The following is a 20,306-nucleotide window of genomic DNA, read 5'->3' on the forward strand; positions in this document are numbered from 1 at the left end:
GAGAAAAATCAGTAGGCTGTTAACTAAACTTGGCTTTAGTTTTCCTTAGGCTAGCTGCAGCTATCTCACAAGTTAGCTTTAATACGACAGCCACCTTTAGCTGTCTAGTTAGCTGCTTTTCAAGCTCACGGTGAGACTCATACAGCGCAAAGATCAGACAGTGCAGATACTGTGTTTTTGTTTTTTCTGTGTGGTTGTTGCTGCAAATTTCAAAAGCTGTTTTACAAAATATTGTTTAGCCTATGTAGTAAAACGGATGGCAGAAAGACATATACGGGTTAGCAATTAAATGCTCACACTGTTGTCTGCTTTTCTTCTAGCTCTCATCCAGTCCGTCGTCATGGAGATGACTGATGAGACGGTCACCTGCTCCTCTCACCACATCTACCCCGTCCCTCAGGTGGCATGGGCCACAGACCCCCCCTCTGCCCAGGAAGCTCTGGAAAATTCAACCATCAAAACCACAGACCACAGAGGTCTGTTCACTGTAGCAAGCACACTGAGGCTTCTGGGTCATCTCTCTAACTATACCTACTTCTGCTCTTTCATATCGGCTGACAAGACCCAGGTGTGGACCGCCTCTCGGAAAAACCAAGGTGCGTTTAGGTAACATAATGATATAGTTTTCATAAGATGATTTATGACAAATAAAAACAAAAATCTGTTCGTATACCTTACAGACAGTATAACACAGGCAGAGGGTCATGCGCTGTCCATCCCATGCATCACCCCACACATTCTCCAGAATTTCTCCCTCACATGGACTTTCACCTTGTCCAGTGAGCCCACAGTCATCTTTAGATATGACACCAAAACCAGACACACCTTTAACCTGTGGGAGGGTCAAGCTGAAGTGGACCAGGACCTGCTTCTACTGGGAAACGGATCTCTTCTGCTTCACAAGCCAGACGTTGAGGAACACTCTGGGACGTATACCTGCACCTTCTCAGGCCTGCAGAACAAACATATCGTTCAGACCAAAGTAAATATCACCGTTTCACCAATAAGTGAGTATCTTTCGGTGGAGATGTAAACTCTGAACTCTGTAAACAATTCATTAAAACTAATATGGCATTTTTGCTCTACAGGTGTAGATGAGCAGAGTGTGCAGAGGTCGTGGTGGAGCACTGCAGCCTCTGCAGCTTTTTTCTTATTCACCGTCATCATAGCTCTCCCTCAGTGTGTAAGGCAAAGAGGTATGTAAGATGTAATGTAAGAGTTTGTCTCATGACCGCTTGATCTTTTTGATGTCGCAGCATCTATTGGCACAACAGTATCTAATTTTGGAGCAAAGCTTGGAATTAAAAAAGCAAGACTTTCACTGTATGCACCAAAAACTAATGCATTTTCTCAGATAATTAAGAGACTTTTCACCACATTTCACTAAAAACTGAAGCAGCATTGAGATATCCTGCTAGTTAACAACTCAACAGCACAACTTGCTTGTTAATATTGACAATTTTTCAGTGTCTTCCTTGTGTTGAATAACTCATTTTGATTTTTTCCAACTGGTACAGCAAAGGAGACCTCACAAAGATACAATGGAGTAGGTTTTATTGAGGGTGGACCTCACAAAGATCTGAACACCTCAGCTACATACATAATCGGGCAACATGGAGTTGAATGCAGCAGACTACAGCCTGAAGCAAAGGATGAAGTAGCAGCCAGTACGGCAAACACAGCAGAGGACTGTGCTGTGGCTGTACCACTAGGGGCTGAAATACAAGACGAAAAACCAGTAGGACCACCTATGGAAGACAACGATGGGCTGCCATCCAGTCGTCTAGAGGAGGATGGATCTTGAAACATTGAACCTGGTCTCCATATATCATAAACTTCATGTAATGCCGTGAATGAGCGACATGTAGTGGAGGATAATGCACAGAAACGTATAAACTACCTCCAACAAAGAGATCAAGATCCAGATCAGACTGACGGGATTCTGTAAAATTCACTAAGAGCATGTGCTTAGCCATGTCTTCATCATCTGTGTGCAGTGCCTGTATCGTATACTGTGAAACACTACTATTGACTGTGAGCTTGTTTTCTTACCTTTAAAATAATAATAAAGAACCTTATTGCAACATTTTTTGCAGTGTTCTGTGTGATCTTTCTGACGTTGGAGTGCCACAAGCAGCTGTCGGGAGGGTCTGTGCTCATTTGCCAGAGCGACGGAGGCAACATGAGCCATGATTTCTTTGTTGTTTGCTTGTTTGCAGAGGTTGATAACCCACAAGCAAACCACAAAAGGTCTGTATGGACGATGGATTTAGGATTGATTTTAATTATGGGCTAATTGCCGCGAGATAGGGACATTATTACATTGTCTGTACAAACATGACACTGCCCAAAGACGTCCTTACACCACAGCCATATAATTACAGGCCTGGTGGCATAACACTGACACAAGACTGTTTTGTGGTTTCAATTGGAGCTTAAGCCAATTTGTTTAAATTAAAGTAAGTTTGGTCATCAAGATAAATCTTGCAAACAGCTGTGGTGTGGCTTGTATTCATATTAACGCCTGCATCCTGCTAATTAAGTTTTCTTTGTGGAGCTGAACTGTGGGGTGACTTGACGAAATGGCTCGGGGGCTGGCTCACTTTGTCATCAGTGGTGACAGGAACTGCTTCGAGCAAACACACATCTTTCAAACGCAATGAAATGGACAGTCCAAGCGCAGAGGGCGGGTGAGAAACATCGTGAGTGGTTCCGTCTTTCAGGGAAAGTCAGTTACATTTGACAGCACGGAATGAAAGATGAGTCCACAAGGCCAAAAGAAAACAAACAGAACTGATCCACATTTTAACACCAAAAACTGCAAATGACTTTGGTCTTTTGTGATTGGGTGAGACACTCGAGACTCGCGCTCTGACTCAGAATTCCCGACAATTACCAGAGTTGATCGTACACCCACTCCCACAATCTGACACCAATTTTTCTTCCATCGTTCTCCCCCTTTTTCCACATCTTTCACTACACATGGATCAAGGTTTCACACTTTAAAATCCTACCTTTTTTTTTAACCTTCTCTGGACAGGAAGTGGAGTAACATTGCAGTGCTCTGTGACAATTAGCTTTTTGTGGTAGCACTAAATTTAAAGTGTCGCAGTTTTCAAATGAGACCCTCCTGAGATTTATATGTCTTTTTATTTTCCTGAAATAGTAAAGAACGAAAGAGAGAGGGAAACAGACGCGTGTGTGTGGGTGTGTGTGTGTGTGTGTGTGTGTTTTTTAAGACCCCAGCTCTGAGTCTGGAAGCAATCATCTCGTCCAGGCGGCACTCCACAGCCCCCTCCCTATGATGTAATTGGAGTTTTCGTGATGTTCAAGATTTTCAGTGGGATTCAGGGGATTTTTCCAAAGTAACTTTTCATTCATTCTACTCTCAGAACTTGCTGCTTCATCCTCGACATCATATTCACTCGTTTCACGTCCACATGCCGATCAGTTTATATAAAAGAAATCTATTAGTTAAGGATCAGAGTGTTAGATATGCTGCGTGTTTCAGTGTGTGTAATGTCTCTGACCATAAGGGGGTTTTCGCTCTTTGCCTGCACAGTTAAGAGGGGGAGTGAGGTTGGCTGTGTTTCAAACACAGCGATGGGGCCTCCTCCCGCCTCCACATACTGCTGAAACAACAATCTAAGAGTCAACATTTTTTTTTTTTTTTTTACAACTTTCAGCACCAATGCCAACTCTTGCTCTTTCTCCCACAGAAAACACACATTGTGGGTTGAGCCCTGTTTCTCGGTGAACAAACGGGCCAGACAGCAGAAAAACTGTTGCCATTGTAAATACAATGTGAAGTGCAGACAGTCTCTGAAGGTAGAAGGAGGGAGGTTAGATGCTGTCACATGACGAGCACAGATCTGCAGTAATTCACTCAAACCCAGTGTCTCCTGCTGGAATATGACAATAATACTATGATACTGGAGCTTATTGATCATTGAGAGGTCAAAGCTCAGAATCAGCTACAGACTGAAGTTAGAAGGGATTAAACATACTAATTCCTCTGAAGACACTTACAATGAAAACTAATAATGCTTCCTTCGTTCCTTCCTTCTTGCCCATCTGCTCTGTTGCTTTTCTACATAAGAACAGTTCTCTCTCTAACCAGAGGGGGGCAGCAACCAGGCCTGATGCTGCAAAGTAAACACACTCTCTCCCCCTCTCTCTCTCTCTCTCTCTCTCCTGGGAAGGGAGTCTGAGCAGAGAGTTGAGGTGGGAGGGGAGAGGAGGGAGAGGGTCTCCTGTCTGATCCTTTGTCATGGGAAGACTTTACTTTGCTGTTTCATACAGAGAGAGAGAGAGACAGACAGAGGGAGAGAGAAGACTTCAGCTTCAGGAACAAGACACCAAAAAACTCAGGAGCTACTATGTGAATGGGACAGAAAACAGAGGTTAGTTGCTTTTAATTCACGCTTTCAGTCAGCTCCTAAATGTCCAGCTCGATGCAACCAGTGATGCTCGGTGAGAACCACATGGCTGCATTTTGTCTCATTTGCGCTGCTGTGTCAGGCTTAACTTTAAAGTTTAAGTAAGTACAGTGCATAGTTTAAGGCATAGCGCTGCATGCACAGTTGTTGCCAAATGTAGAGCAGTTAACATATGTGTACAATTACAAGAATGCCAGACAGATGACTCAGGCAAATGTAAATGTGTCAAACTGATGGACAAGAAACATGCAAAAAGTCAAAATGAATGACGTTTGAGCCGTAGTTGTCTGGATTACTGTTTACCTCCGCACACTTAACATCGCTGGAGACTGTCACAGCCATTTAAAAAAGCAAAGTGGATGACAGCCAATCGGCAAGTCCTCAAACTGTTGATTTCATCCCTGCGTGTATGTGTGCGTGTGAATGTGTGTGAGTTTGTTAATGCCTGATGTTGAATCAGAATATTGTAAAAGCAGTGCAGTGAATTTAGAGCCGATATGATTTTAGGAGGCAGTTGATCGGCAAAATGGATGGATTTTATCTTTTATTACTGAAAATAATCAGGAGATTATCCATAAATGAAAATGAGCGTTTGTGGCCTGAATGATTTTCAAACTAATTTCCTTTGAAAACCCCTGAAAATAAACAGTGTTTGTCTGCACAGAGAGTGAAGACAACAACAGTTTGAGCCTTGTGCAATGTGGAAGGGTTTATCTTCACAGAGTTAACACACTTTCAATGACAAACATGTTATCAGTGGCCATTCCTCAAACTGTTTACACGCCTCTGTGTTTATGATCTGCTCTACACTGCTGGCCTGTGCTCTGGCTGATGCAGTAAAAACCCGTGCTCCTGATGTGAAGCCCCCCACCCCCCGCCTCCCTCCAGGCGGTCTCGAGAATGAACTCATGCTGATTGATTGTGTGACTGTGTAAAAGGATACCCCACTTCCTGTAGGCCCTCTCTCCAGACAGCAGGACCAGCAAGTCTTGGATCAGCCGTCTCTGTCCTTCTCTGCGCTGTGTGTGCTGTCTGTGGACTCAGGAAACAGTCTGCCTTTTAAAATCTCTCGATTGTATCAGTGGACCCTACAATATCCTCACTCAATCTGCCCTTATGTGAGGAGTGTGGGGACCTCAGCATGTATTTCTTTGATTTTCTTTGTCCTGTTGGACGTATTCATTTCTTTTAGCTTTAATTTTCCTGAGAGGAGACAGTCAGACATTCTTTTTGTGCTGTTCATGGCTCAACATTGGATCGTTCGTTTTCATCATCATCCAATCTTACGATGTCCTGATTAATCAGTTACACAATAAAATGTCACTAGATCCCAAAATGAAACAACTAAATTAAATGAAATAGTGACAAGGAAGCTATAACCTGCAAATATTCAGTATTTTCTCTCAGTAAATGAATTTACTTGTTTGAAAAAATCAAAAATATTGATTTTCAGGTAATGGACTAATGGTTTTAGCATGAGCTGCACCTCCGGTCCTCATGCCGTCCCAGTCTTTCCCCAGCCTGAACCTCTAACTTTGGCTGCCGTCTCAATGACTCTGGAACTCTGAGGGAATACTTTCATGGACTGGTCATGAGTTTGGGGCTAAAAGATCAATTAAGGCGCTGAGTGCTGCTTTTCAGACTTGGTTTTTATTGGTGAGACTGTGCCAGGCATAAAAAGTTTCCTCCAGATCTGTTTTCCGACTTAGTCTTCAGGAAAGTTTTTTTTCCTCTCTCTCTCTGTTTAAATATGCACATCTGAAATATGTGCTTGAAATTAGGTACTGTTGTAGAGTTTTTAGAGGATGAGTGGAGGGCCCGCCAGGCATGGACTCAACTGTGTTTCCAGATCAGAAGGTGCTGCTGTATAATGTTGTATTGTTATGTACACTATTTATTTGTTTTCCAGTAGGTATTAGGATTTACAGTCTTTTCATGGTCGTGAGTTTCATATTGATTTCTTCCTCTCAGGAAACAAAGCACATAGCGCCCAGCTGAATCCTGCATCCTCAGATTGAATCAGAGAAAAGAGGTCATTGTGATGAACAGCATGCTTCCTCAAAGGAGTGCCGTCGCCGGTCTGGGCTATGGCTCAGGTAGGACAACATTCAAATTTATGTTTCCTTGTGACATTTAGACGGTATTAATCACCCTGATTGGGTCATTCGGCAGTGAATCTCACAGTAATCTACACTTCTAGATTATTCATTTCACATCTAATATTCGATTGCATGTCCCTTATGCTTTTTGATTGAACCTATCTTCCACTTCTGTTCAGCTGAATAACAAGATAATTTTAGCTGGTTAACAATGAATACATGATACTAAATCTGGGTTGGTTAAATGCTCCATGAACCTGGGGCAGCTGCTTTTGCATCAGTTCGCATTCAAGACTTTGAAAGCGTCTGGGTTTTAGGCCAACTTCTGCCTTATATTGTCAGTAATGATCAGCTGACAAAATACACAGAGCACTGAGGATTTTATCTCAAACTGAGCAACATTGTCACACCACAACAATTTCTATAGAGAGAGGAAGATACCAGCCTTCATGATGTCTGACAGCAAGTTTAATTAAATTACTAATCCAAGTTTTAGTTAGCCCAGCAAAGTTTTGTCATTTTGAAGGCCCAGACTTAATTTATAAAACAGGAGGTGGACATTCTTTGCTATCACATGAACTATAATTATACGTTTATTCATCATCCAGCCACCCATGACTCAGGGCACTGTCCTCATACTGCTTGCTAAGATATTTGGGCTGGAGTGGAGGGTGTCCTCTGGGTTTCTCTTACAGTCGAGACTATGATGCATTATGGCTTGTCTTGCTCCACCAGCATTCTTCCATTTTTAGAAGAAGCTTAACCACTGATTGAGCCAATGTTTGTATTGGGCTCAGAACTGTATGAGCCTACATTCTTCACTGGTTTCCCTCCCTCACTCAGCACAAGTGTGATAGCACTTTTCTTCCCTGAGCTGGTGCTTATTAAAGAAGTGACATTAAACCAGACTCTATCACAGCACCCAAAAAGAGGCAGGATTTCACGCTCTGACAGCTCTCTCTTTTTTACAGACTGTGTGAAGATTGAGCACAGCAGCAGTGGCTCAGTGGGTGGGACGTTGCTGAGGGGCTCCCGCTCTAAGGCAGAGCTGCAGGAGCTGATGGAGACTCTGCAGCGCAGGAAGAGTGCTCTGGAGGCCAGCTTGAGGGCAGCTGAGTGCAGCCGCAAGTACCTCAGCGTGCCCTCAGGTGTTGGATCACAGTCCACTAGGCCATTGTCAGTGCTCAGCAATACAGACCGGCCTCCATCGGCCTCCAGAGCCTTCTCCTACATGACCAGCAGCAGCGTGCCTCCATATCCTCGCCAAGGTGAACGCCAGCTGAGCCCTAACGGCTTACTCCGCCACCCTCACTCTCGCCACCAGTCACAAGACAGTCTGCTCCTCTCTAACACAGCAGATGGAAGCTCTCTGCTCTCCTCATATGGGCAGCCCCTACCTCGTTCTCCCAGGGTCAAAAGTGGAGCAGCCAGTGTGCCGTCCAGCCCTCGAATGGGCCGCAGGCTCTACTCTCAGGGCAAAGCTGGAGGAGACTCTCGGCAGAGAAAATACTCCACTGGCTCCCTTAACAGCCTGGGGATGCACAGCCGCTCTCTGCCAAGGCTTAACAATGCAGCAGACCCCCCTGCTCTATCGCTACCGTCACGCCACTCAGTGGGTTCCCACAGAGGAGTGGGCTCAGCAGGGCCGCGGCGCAGTCTCTCCTCCCTGGAGCAGCCACCAGATGTGACAGTACCAGCCAGCATGCCCAGTACTCCCAGGAGGGCCAGCCTGGCCTCTCTGAGCTCTCTGGGGATCGACATGGATGGGACTGGCTTAGATCTGGGCTTCGGAGAGAGGAGGTTGTCCTTTGGGAAGGGTGGGCTAGGTCCAGGACAGAGGGTGGGCAGTATCAGCTCTTTGAATGGCAAAGAGGAGCTGAGAGACTATCACCAGCACCAGAGAGATGAACGACTCAGGGAGCAGAAAGTGCAGAGATTGGTGAGTTTGTTTTTGTATCGGATTCATCCACTTTTGACAGGAAAATAACTCAAACATTGTAAAATAATGAAGTGTGGATCTGTCTACAGGAGTGCCAGCGCCTAGAGACCATCTTAAACCTGTGTACCGAGTTCGGCCATGTGGAGAGAGAGCCGGCGGGCTCAGCAGTTTCTGACCTGCAGAAGATCAATAAGGAGCTGGAGAAGCTGCAGGTGTCAGACGATGAGTCTGTGTTCTCTGACTCCCCCAGCAGCACTGCCCCAGAGAGCTGCTTTGGGGCCAAAGCCAGAGACTTCCAACTGGCCGAGGAGCAGCAGTCCAGCCAGCGTCAGCAGAGCAGCTACAGAGAGGCCAGATCCCACTCACCTGCTATGAGCCTGAATAGCAGTGCCCCCTCACCGTCCACCCACCACAGGGCCAAAGTAAGTGTCGCCAAGTGACCACTTTAACTGCAGAAGTGATGTTTTCTTAGGTGGTCCTGCAGCGGTCTGCATGTTTTTATTTCAAGTACTATGTAAACTGATGTCATTGGTTTCTATTTCAGCTCTGAATACATTTATGCTAATCAGTAAAATCAGTCACAGTTGACAAAAAAACACCTCTAGGACATATCCTTTCTTGAAAAAATGTCTAGTATTGTATATCACAACCTGTATGCTACATAGTGGCTAATATGTTTATAACAGGAGGGTTAGAGCTGTATTAATTGAATTCTTTGAACACTTTGAGCTGAAGAACACACGAGTAAGCTAACAAATACAATGCTATTAGCTAACATGTTAACAGTTGCTTGTCGTTTAAATAGGGGGCAACATTAGCTTTTATTTGGACTCTTCTCTGGCCACTTGACAAATGTAAGTCCAATATTCACTCTAATTTTATTGGTGTTTGTGCCTCCACAAACTTTTATCCAAAATAGAGAAATTAGCTGCTAAATGCTCCACTATGTTCACCAGCTAAGTGCTAGCTTTGTCAGCTTTGCTAGCTTTGGTGCTGGGCTGTTAGCACTCTATTAGCACAGTGAATTAGCACAGATATATAAAAAAAATGAAGCCTTTTGGTTGAATTTAGCTGCTTCAATGTCACTGTCCTGGTATTGTGCATGTTGACATGACGTACAGGCTCACTTGAATAGAACAAAGTCATTGTCAGTGTTATTAGTAACACCTGTGCCTTTCCTGCTGTGCACAGGTGTAGAAGACGGAAGCACCTTCCCTCAGTGTATCTGCATCTTATCCTTTTTTTTTTGCTTCCCTCCCATCCTTTTTTCTTTCTTTCTTTTTTTTTTTTTTTTTTGCCTTTTCTCAGTGTCTTCCTGCTGCAGAATGAGTGTTAAAATGAGACAGAGAGGACCTAGCTGTAGTGTGTAGAGACACAGCCCTGCTGTGGAATGCAGTTTATCAGACTGTTGATAGCATGTTGATCTTTGTTTACCTGTTATAATATCAGGGTAAATGCTTTCCATTTCCCTTTCACATTTCCACAGAACCTCGTTTTAAAACCCAGTGCAGATTACGCTTTCCAGAGATACCAAATGTGAACCATGTGGGAAATCTGTACAGAATTATGTTCGAGACATCTACTATTTTTGCAGTTTATATATTGGTGCAGCCATTTCTTTTGTAAGTTTTTAGAAACAAAGGGTGGAAGGGGTTAATGTGGTCTGGAAAAACAAAATCATGACACACATTTTGCATTTCATTTGCTTCAAGCTGAATTTGTCTGGATAAAATTGTGCAAACATGTGTAGCACGAAGCTCTTGCACAGACTCTGAGTCATATGCTGACAGCATATCCAGTGCATGATGGTTGTATATAGTTTGTATCCCCTGCTATTATTCAACACAAGCTTCTCTTGTTTGAGGTGGATTCCTCAACATCTTTGGGCTTTTAGTCAGAAGTACTCCAAGTGTCTGCAGTTTGTACGTTTCCTGTTTATGAATGTTTTACAGACACATAAACTAGGAAATCACAGTTGTGCAAGGTCTCATCACGGGTTTGATGTTACTGTGATTTGACCTTATTGTTTCTCTCACCAACTTTTTTGAAGGTGTCAAAGTGGGAGGCCTCGCTGCACGTACTGAGAAATGAATGAACATGTTTAATTTACAAATACAAATATATAGCAATTTTATCAAATGCTGTGGTTTTACTTTCCAGGCAGGCCACCTCCTCCACCGTCTTAGTCCTAGTGCCTCTGAGTTGCTGTCTCTGTAAAAGTGCAGCTTTTTTTTCCACTCTAGAGCACTAACAACCTAGCGGTGTGTCTGGTTTTAATGAAGAAGCCCTAGTTTTGTTTCAGCGCTCAGCCATTCAAAGTCTTCAAGGAGGGGGGAACAGGAAATGACTTTATCCCACGGAGAATTAGCGTCCGCATGTGTGTGTGCGCATGCACAACTGTGGGTGTGTATGAGTGGAAGAATGCTAGTGTATATGCATGGAAAAGGCATGCGTTTTTCCAGATGTTTTGGACTACAGTACATACTGAAGTTAAGTGGATGGAGGAGCATATGAGAATGAAAATGTACTTAGCACATCAGCACAGGTAATCAACCAATCTCTTTTATGTGAAGGACACAATTTTTCAAATACACATGGAGTTTATAGAAATTGAATTTCCAGGTTGAGACCATCGTGTCTGCAATGTGTCAGTTGTGACAGGGCTTTACAGACTCTAAATACCCTCTCCTCCATCTCTTACATTCCTCAGAGCAGTGTGTACAGGAAGAAAGAGCGTTCACAACCCGCCTGGGAAACTATAAATCCGAGAGCTGCTGGCCACATGAGACTTTGCCTCAAAAACAATCATCCTGACTTTTACATGGAAGCGTACCTGATAATATAGGATCCCTTAAATGCAGCCATATAGGAGAATGAACGAATGTCGGTAGATGCTGAAAGATGTGGGAGTACTTTGGCATGACTGGCACTGATAGAGATTTCCATTACACCGAGTGGAAAAGAATCCTGCTCTCAGTGATCCAACTCTGGATGAGTTAAAACAGCAGCTGCTGTCGTCTCATTCAGAAAAACTGATTTTACTGGCTGGCAAATTAGTTTAACAACACACTGGATGCACAGAAAAAGTAGTTTCTCATGATATAAAAACTCTCCGAAACTTTGAATATACAATCACCAAGAGATGCTACAGGCAATAAACTTTATGAAGGGGATTTTTCTGTGCAGCATGCCTGTGCATTTCTTGAATGTGCAGTGTGTATGAGTGTTAAGCTGTGTGTGTGTGTGTGTGTGTGTGTATGTGTATGTGTGTGTCTATGCACAAAATGTACAGCCAAGCATTTCTATGCATTCCTGATGTCACTGCAGGCTTTGGAGAGTGTGCAGCTGAAACAGGAAGTAACGCACATAGAGGAAGAGAGGATTCAAGTCCTGAACAACATAGAAGAGCTGGAGCAGAAGATCAAAGACCTGGACAACCAGATGGAGGAGTCGGTCAGAGAGGTACGCAGCACAGTGCAGTGTGTAAACACAGCTGAGGCCTGAGCGGCCCAATGGTGTTTGTTCTTATCTCGTGTCAGATAAACTGATGACCTCTTGATAGCTTAAGAGCACTGTGTTTAAGTTTATCACTCAAGCAGTAAAGCTGATGAAGTGAGCTTATTAATGCTCAGTGGTGTTACGGATCAAAGCAGCCATCAGCAATCGTGTTTTGATAAGGAAGCACAACACAAGATGTGCATTTGTTTTTACGTTTCAGCTGCTTATTCTGTCTGATGTTTTTATTTAAGTTTGTTTCAGTTTATGTTTTTTTTTTTTACTGTGCTGCTGTCCTGCAGATGGAGGTGGAGTGTGCTCTGCTGGAGGGAGAACAGGAGTCCGAGATGGCCCAGCTGCAGAGGGAAAAAGAGCTTCTGGACCAACTTAAGGACAAAATCCATAGTAGTGAGAAGAAGAGCCACGCTGAGAAGTCTCAGGTAAAAAATATGTAAAATGGTCAAGTTTTTGAAATCTTAAATGACCTCATACTTTTACCAGTTTGTCCTTCGTTAGGAGTTCAGCACACAGTGGTCAGAGGGGAGTAAAGGGAGTGCTGGCATCAAGACTAAGCATGTGGACACGCATCCTCAGACACTGAAGCCAGAGCTCAAACAAACTCTCAGGGATAAGTTCAGTTCAACCACAGCTTCCTCTGAAATGGTTTCAGTTCCATTTCCTGTAAAGCCAAACAAACAAATTATGTTTCCAAGAGGAAATATCTACAACACCAGACCAAGGGATGTCATCACAAGTGGGATCTGCAGAGCAGCTTGAAAGGCCATTTTAAAGACCCTCGCCTGTAACTGTCCAGTCAGCTGACACGTGAAGGCATCTCTAATCAAAGTAATAAAAAGATGTTAAGTTTGTGCATCTGGGCCAGTTAGCTGACTTTTCTCTGCTGCAGTGCTCCTCTGACAAACCAGTGGGCAGAACACCTGAACCAGCTCTGCTGGACGACACACGGCAGTTTAGTCTTTCCAAAATGAGCTCATGTTCGCAGTGAGCTCCAAGACTCATAGAAAAAACAAATATCTCAGCTCTCATTTTTCACCTGTACAGTCTGTTTTCTCTTTTCTCCCCAATTTGTTTCCCTTTACACCTTTATTATCCCTCCTGACCTTGTTTTCTATAATCCTGGATCCTTTCACAACTTCTATTTCGGCCCTGGTACCCCGTAGACCCACATTTGGGAAGGGGCCCAAATAGTTACCATGTGTGAAGAAAATTGTTAGTTCATCTGACTCCAATTTGGTGAAAAACTAAAATCACCTGAAACCACTTTGTGTAATGTAATAGCATCTGTTAGATATCACTCCGAGGCAGATGGTCACTTAACTTAAATTAAATCTAAAATATTATTATTAAATATGATGCTGAAAAAAGCAAAACATTTTACCTTATAACCTTATACCTTATTGGGGTATTGTGTGTGTGTGTATCTGTGCTGTTTCGTAGGAGGCTGAGGAGCAGACAAAAAGTTTGGAGGATTTGGAGTTTCAGAAGCTGGAGAGAGAAATTAATCAGGGCGAGGAAAAAGAGAATCAGAGCCAAGAGCTGCTGCGAGAGATTGCCGAGTGTCAGCGTCTTACTGTCACGCGCAAGGTACAGCAGTGAGGTTTGTGAGTGCGCATGAAGCATGTCGTGCATGTTTAACACTGCAGTTAGTGCTGGCACTGCATCACTTTTCATTTTCGTAACCAAATTTTGACGAGATCTGAAATGTTTGCTTATTAATGGTTAAGCTAAAGGAGATATTTAGTACAAGTCAGGACTTTTCAGTGCGTGTTTATGCCAACACACTGTTTCTTGAGGGTCCCAGAAGCTCAGGCTTGCTCTCAGGTTTCAGTAATTGGCCCACAGACATATTCATATTTTTATTTAAGAGATACACTTCCTGTCAGTAGACTTTAAAAAAAAAAAAAGTTTAAGCCTATTTTAAATTTCTAATATCTTCAATTTTCTTTGTCTTTTTTCTGGCGTCTTCAGTTACTACATTGTGGTTCTACTACAGGTTGTGCATGAAAATAAAGCTGCCAAATTGTGAGATTTGCAGCACAAAGCATGAACTAATTACAAGAAACAACAATACCAGCAATGGTAAGCATGAAATACTATTTGCATCGTAAAGACAGAGAATTAATAGATTTTTTCAGTCCTGGGCAAAGCCGCACAGAAATGGCCAAATCAGGGTGAAGACATTATTATTGTGCAAAAAGAGAATTTGCTCTGTTCACTCTACTGCTGCTTCATAATAAAACACCTCTGCTACAAGACCGCATATTTGCTTCATCCAAAGTTTGGGTATTGTGTAGTGAAATTCTGCTGTGTTTTGTCACAGGAAAGACTCGTGACGCTGAAGAAACAGTCCTCACAGATTACTTTACAGGCTCAGCAAGAAAGAGAGAATTTCCAGAGAGAGAAAAACAATCTGCTCATCATGCTGCAGAAGGTGAGGACATTCTCCGCATGCTGACACTGTAAATATTTGATTTTATTTACTTGAACATACTATCCTGACGTCTGCAGGAGAGAGAGAAGCTGGCGTCTTTGGAAGGAAAGTATGCAGAGTTGTCTGAGGGGCAGACCTTCACTAACAGCCCTGTAGCCATCACAGAGGTGGGTGTCAGTTACAGTTACAATAATACTTTATATTTCCACCAGCGGCGTGCACTGTGTGAGGTGGTTTTGACAAAGTGTTTCACACAGTGAATGGCCAAATTTTCAATATGAGAAGTTTTATCCTTAATGCCTGTGATCCCTGCAGCACCTGCACTCTCTGAAAGAAAGGAGAAGAAGCAGCAGCAGCAAGGAAAATGGCTCCCACCCGACTGACAACCTACCTCATAAGAGGAGCCAGCAGCTCCTCAGCTCTTACGGCAGATCCCTGGGACGCACGCTTCCTCCCAAGGTCCTTATATTTAGCTGTTTTAGCAGACATTACAGATTGGATACTGTAGGATTAGACTGGGTGTTTCAAATCTGACAAAAGATGCTTCTAATCTGTTCAAAAGACCCATTGATTGATTAGTATTTAAAACAAAAATAACCTATTTTTGTGATATTTGACTACAACTTTTCCAAATTGGAAAAAGTTTTGAACAACAGTTTCAAAATAACGGTGCTCATTCTGATTCTGGACCGCAGAAGAGGGGATTTCATTGCCCTCATTATTTGTATCCAGAACTTTCTGTCCCAAGAGAATGATCCACCCAAGCAGGAATTCTCTGTTTCAGTCAGGCTTGCAACACCCATCCCGCTCATGAAGCGCTTTCTGCTCTTGAAGACCTTTTGTAGTTGATTATAGAGCCTGGTGTTGAACAGCATGTGTGCTGCGGTTTCCTCCTCAGGCCCACCTGCCTCTGTCCCAAAGTTCCAGCTGTGGCAGCGTCATCCCACAAGGCTTCAGCTTCTCCCCGCGGGACTTGAGCACCCGCCGCCTTCCTAAGAGTGAGTCAGAGTACCAAACCGTCGCATCTCATCTGCATGAAGTCTGTGCTGCGTCTGACCAGCTTTAAAACCTCATCGTACATGTATCCAGACAGGAAATGCTACAGTGATGCACAAAGGGAGCCACATTTAGCCCAAATCTGATACGAACGACTAAATGTTTGTCTTAACATTAGTACTCTACATTATACTAGATAGGAATTTGTGATTTTGAGGCAAATTACGTGGTTGCCCAGCATGCTCAAAACAAGTACCACACACAAAATACTTGGTAGTGGAAATTCATGTATAATTCTCTGTACAAACTGCTCAGTATAATACAGTAGATAGAGACTTTATCTGTCCTGATGGACCACAGTTAGTAACTTGGCTCTGTTGCTGTAAACAGATTTTATAAAATTATGATCACAAGATGCTATTCCACTGGTCCAACTAGTTAATGAATTGCATCTCTGCTGTAGTTATTTGGTACTGTAACATTAGACCATGCATACTGAGGGTATTTCCATTTTGTTACCGTGATATTCTCATCCGTCAGCAGGCAACAACCATGCACACATGAATGACGACAGACAGAGAAGAAGTGATTTTTGCAGCAGGATGGTGTCTGAGCCCAACGTGTTCTTGGAGTCCTTCTCGTACCCGGACAACAGCCAGGCCTCGGATACCGTCAGCGTGGACAGCTCTGACAGCCTCGAGACCAGCTTTTCCGCCTGCTCCCCAGACAACATCTCAAGGTTAGAGACGTGCAGATGAAAGGTTGCTTTGAAAAGTGTAGACAGAGCGAATCTGTGTCAATCAGAAGAAGAGGAGTTGTATTTTTAGAGGAGAAGTTGGAGCATAAAGGCTGCAGAGGATAGTCAGGAGTGATATTCTAAAGAGGAAGTGCTTTTGAAGAGGCTGTGATGCTCTGTTTTTGTGTCAGATCTGAGACAAACATATCCACATGATATCGAGCTGTTATTACACTTTCTCACCAACAGCCGCATACAAATTAGCAGATGCAGTTGCCTTATAATAGAGTTCATGTTGATAGCAAAGCTGGCACTCTGTGGTGTTTAAGCTGGGGACTGTTTGTAATCAAGGAAGTCCCACGTCATTGTGCTGTTAAAGTCGCCTTTTTTTCCTGCAAAACTAAAAAAAAACTAAAAACCTATGCATTCATTTTGTGTTAGGTATTTGTACAAATGAGTTGAGTGTGTTTGCAAGGCCTCATTTTAACCTTGGTTTGTTTATTACAGTGCTTTGTGTGTTTGTTTTAGCTGTGATTCTTCTTGTGCGTGACGACTTGTGTTTCCCATTCTCCATCAGTGCCAGCATGTCCAACATGGTGAAGATCGAGGAGATGGAGCGTTTACTCCGAGAGGCCCAGGCTGAGAAGCTGAGGCTCCTCGAGCATCGGGTAAGTAAGCTTACCAAAACTCACCGTGCATGTGGACGTGTGTGTTTGATGATGGATGTCACTTGTGCTCTGTGCCATGTGCAGGAGCGTGAGATGGCGATGCGCAGGCAGGCTCTGGAGGAGGAGCGGAGGAGGCGGGAGGAACTGGAGAAACGACTGCAGGAGGAGACGAGCAGGAGGCAGAGACTTGTGGAGAGAGAGGTGAAGCTCAGGGAGAAACAAAGATCGCAGGTATTTACATGAGAAGAGGTTCACATGTGATGTTTTTTAAACCGTAATCTTCATGTAAATACTTCCTGAATAAAGTGCTGCGCAGTGTTTACATCTGTTGTTTATTTCAATGCTGTTTCCATAGTCCCGGCTGTTGACTCGCTACCTCCCTGTAAGGAAAGACGACTTTGATCTTCACGGCCATATTGAGGCAGCTGGGCACAACCCAGATGCCTGCTTCCATCTGGCCATCACAGATAAAACCTGTCGAGGCTTCCTGGTCAAAATGGGCGGCAAGATCAAGACCTGGAAGAAACGCTGGTTCGTCTTCGACCAGAATCGCAGGACGCTTACCTACTATGCAGGTGAGTAACTCTTTGTCGCAGTTCTCTGTTGAAAATGTGAGACAAAATTAGAGCAACAGCGATGTGACTAAGCCAGGATACTTTGGATGCTGAGAACGAGCTTTGATCGCAGTGTCTGTGAACAGTTCTGTTTACATTCTCCGCTGCAGACAAACATGAGACCAAGATGAAAGGAGTCATTTACTTCCAAGCCATAGAGGAGGTGTACTATGACCATTTAAAGAATGCACACAAAGTAAGTCAGTTTGCGTGCGTGTGTGTCTGTGATTTTTAGCGTTCGGCATCGTCCACACATGCCTCATTGTCTTTGAATATCGTTGACGTCTGTTTATCCTCTGCTTCCCCCCCCCTCCTTTTGTCTTTCTCTCTTCCACACACACACAACCTCACCCTTCTCCCTCCTATTCTCCATTATTTCACTTTTTTCTCAAAATTACATTCACTTCCGCACCCAAGAGCCCCAACCCCTCGCTGACCTTCAGTCTGAAGACCCACGATCGGGTGTACTACATGGTGGCGCCGTCGCCTGAGGCCATGCGTATCTGGATGGATGTTATGGTAACGGGCGCTGAAGGACACATGCATTTCATGGTGTGACTGATGCCAACAGATCAGGGTCCACACCACTCAATTCCTTCGGTAAACATTGTGCCACACGGGAGGGTTTTCGGCACTCTGCGCGTGTCAGCGTAACAGCAAACGTGTTGAGCAGAGCTGAGCTTAATGTTCATCAGGTCAACGAGAAATGAACTTCAGTTTACACTTTTTAGTATTTGTAACCTACAGCTCATGCTCAAAAGCACACTTTATCATGTAACCATGTGTAGCAGATCAAAAGAGTTGATATACACGTTTCATAATTAAGCTGTGTAGTTATTTTGTTTATGTACCATGAGTAGCTGAAGCATCACTAAGTCTTACAACAATTAAGCTGTTACATTCTCCAACTTTCCTTCTACAAAATCCCCGCTTTTCAGATACGCTCCCTGTTATGTTTGACTTTTGTTCAGATGAAACCTCAAGGATCAGGGGGGATCAAAAACCCAACATCTGGTACACTTCTAAACTACGGTACACACCGATGCTGTCTTTCTATAAACAGCTTTCTGTAGGTATCCCAGATGTTCAAACCAGAGTTTAAGTTGTTGGACCACCTCTGTTTCTTCACCTTCTTCTCCCCTCTCTGCTTCTGGTTGGACTCCACTTTTTCAGCGTTTCAGAGACTGAAATTTCTTTGTTTTAAATGTCTGAATCAGTGGGTCACAACTGCTTGCCAGTCTTTTACCAGAGAAGATTGACCCGTCCAAATCTTCACGTTTTTATTTCTATACTGTCACTAACATTCACACAGAATTAGTGTGAGTATTATTTTGCATTTTTAGCTCAAGCATTTTGATTGCTGCTGCCAGACTGCCGGCATAAGCTGGTCCTGTCTTCTTATTTAAAGCAGGTCTGATGGTCCACCATCGGTATTCCTTCACATCTCTCTTTACATCACTTTCATTCCAGTGAGTCTTAATAATGTTTTCTTCAAACATACAACCTTCATCCATGAAGGAGATGATCATGGGCACATTATTTGTAATTTCCAGCAAATATTCTACTCATAAAAGTAGAAAATTTGCCCAAATCACAATGGTACTGTCTTTCCTGCCTACCACTGTGCAGCTAGCTCCCCCTCTACAGTGGAGGCCACAGGCCTGGTATGACGAGGCCATGTTGTGCAGCAGTGATGCTATATGTACTGCGTCACCACATGTTCCGTGGCATTTCAGTATGTTTTTTCACCAGCAGAGGGCCTCAGTGTAGAGTTATTGCACTGAAATGATGTCATGCTCTGGCTGGTCGCCCATGCTCACTTAAATGAGCAGTTAGTGAAAGAGTGGAGCTTCAGTGATCCATTTTTTCTGATGCTTATATATCAGATATGTGTACATGTATTATGAAGCTTAAGATTTTCATTTTGGAAGCAAACATAAAATCATTATTCTGATCTTGAACACAAAATTATTTTTGTAGTTTTTATTACATGTGTTATAAAAATCCATATATTTGATCTGCATATTCTTTGACTATTTGCAACAGCTTTACTATCTGATGCTGAAAGATACGTGTACCAGCAGCTGTGTGTTTACTGACTGCAGATCAGGCTGCAGAGCTGACAGTGTTGCAGATGAGTTGTTGCCTTTGCTGGATGCCTCTCAGAGAGAGTTATCTGTCATATTAACATCTCATCCACAAACTGTCTCCACTGTATTAGACACAAGCCTTGAAACCAAACAAATGGCTGCATTTATATATATTTTTAATAAATTTACTATTTTATATTTTGTGTATGAGCAAATGTTAATTTTAGTCGAAATAATGCTACAGGTTTAGAACTGACTTTTTTTTTTTTTTTAATCTGAATAAGAATAAATGATTTTGATTATGGATCACATTTGTGAATTGTTATGTTTGTCTATTGAATGTGAACATTATGTTTCCCAGGCTGTTAAACTGTTAGTGGAACAATGGTGGATCAATGGGCTGCAGAAGTTTTGATTTGTACTTAAAAGAAGCTTTGTAAAGCCCAAAATGGCAAGATGATGTGCTCTCCAGTCAGTATTGAGTACAATAGCAGTATTTTTACACCGTTATGTAATGTACCACCATGGGAATCAATGGCCAGTGGGAATCAATTATATAGGGCTGCACAATGACTCTGTAGTTTAGTGTAACTAGATATTTTCATCAAACCTCCTGAAGGAGTCTGCCTTTTATTCATCTTAAGATAGCCTCAAAAAGAGTCAATACCACCATTATTGTGGCATTTTGTACCAAGTCATCAGTTCCCAGTATATCTGAAAAGTGTATAAAATGTCTTAGAAACTCAAGAACATGATTTTGGGAATGAAATACTGTCTA

The 20,306-nt window shown here is 43.1% G+C and overlaps 1 protein-coding gene across 2 annotated transcripts; it reads left to right on the top strand.

The window, feature by feature from the left end:
* The first annotated feature begins 4,317 nt into the window (after positions 1-4,317).
* On the top strand, positions 4,318-18,704 carry phldb2a (pleckstrin homology-like domain, family B, member 2a). 2 transcript variants are annotated; one of them, XM_070982923.1, is made up of 17 exons: positions 4,318-4,403; positions 6,411-6,535; positions 7,510-8,477; positions 8,567-8,899; positions 11,805-11,939; positions 12,275-12,412; positions 13,431-13,577; positions 14,314-14,424; positions 14,502-14,591; positions 14,740-14,883; positions 15,323-15,422; positions 15,961-16,159; positions 16,734-16,824; positions 16,909-17,055; positions 17,180-17,399; positions 17,549-17,634; positions 17,856-18,704. In XM_070982923.1, the coding sequence occupies exons 2-17, from the start codon at positions 6,481-6,483 to the stop codon at positions 17,994-17,996; spliced, it is 3,105 nt and encodes a 1,034-aa protein (XP_070839024.1). In that variant the 5' UTR covers positions 4,318-4,403; positions 6,411-6,480; the 3' UTR covers positions 17,997-18,704. The 2 variants fall into 2 exon arrangements, with proteins under 2 accessions (XP_070839024.1, XP_070839025.1); XM_070982924.1 differs by having other exon boundaries at positions 15,964-16,159.
* The last annotated feature ends 1,602 nt before the right edge of the window (positions 18,705-20,306 follow it).

The sequence above is a fragment of the Chaetodon trifascialis genome, chromosome 16 (genome assembly GCF_039877785.1).
Source record: "Chaetodon trifascialis isolate fChaTrf1 chromosome 16, fChaTrf1.hap1, whole genome shotgun sequence".
In the NCBI taxonomy this organism is placed as follows: domain Eukaryota; kingdom Metazoa; phylum Chordata; class Actinopteri; order Chaetodontiformes; family Chaetodontidae; genus Chaetodon; species Chaetodon trifascialis.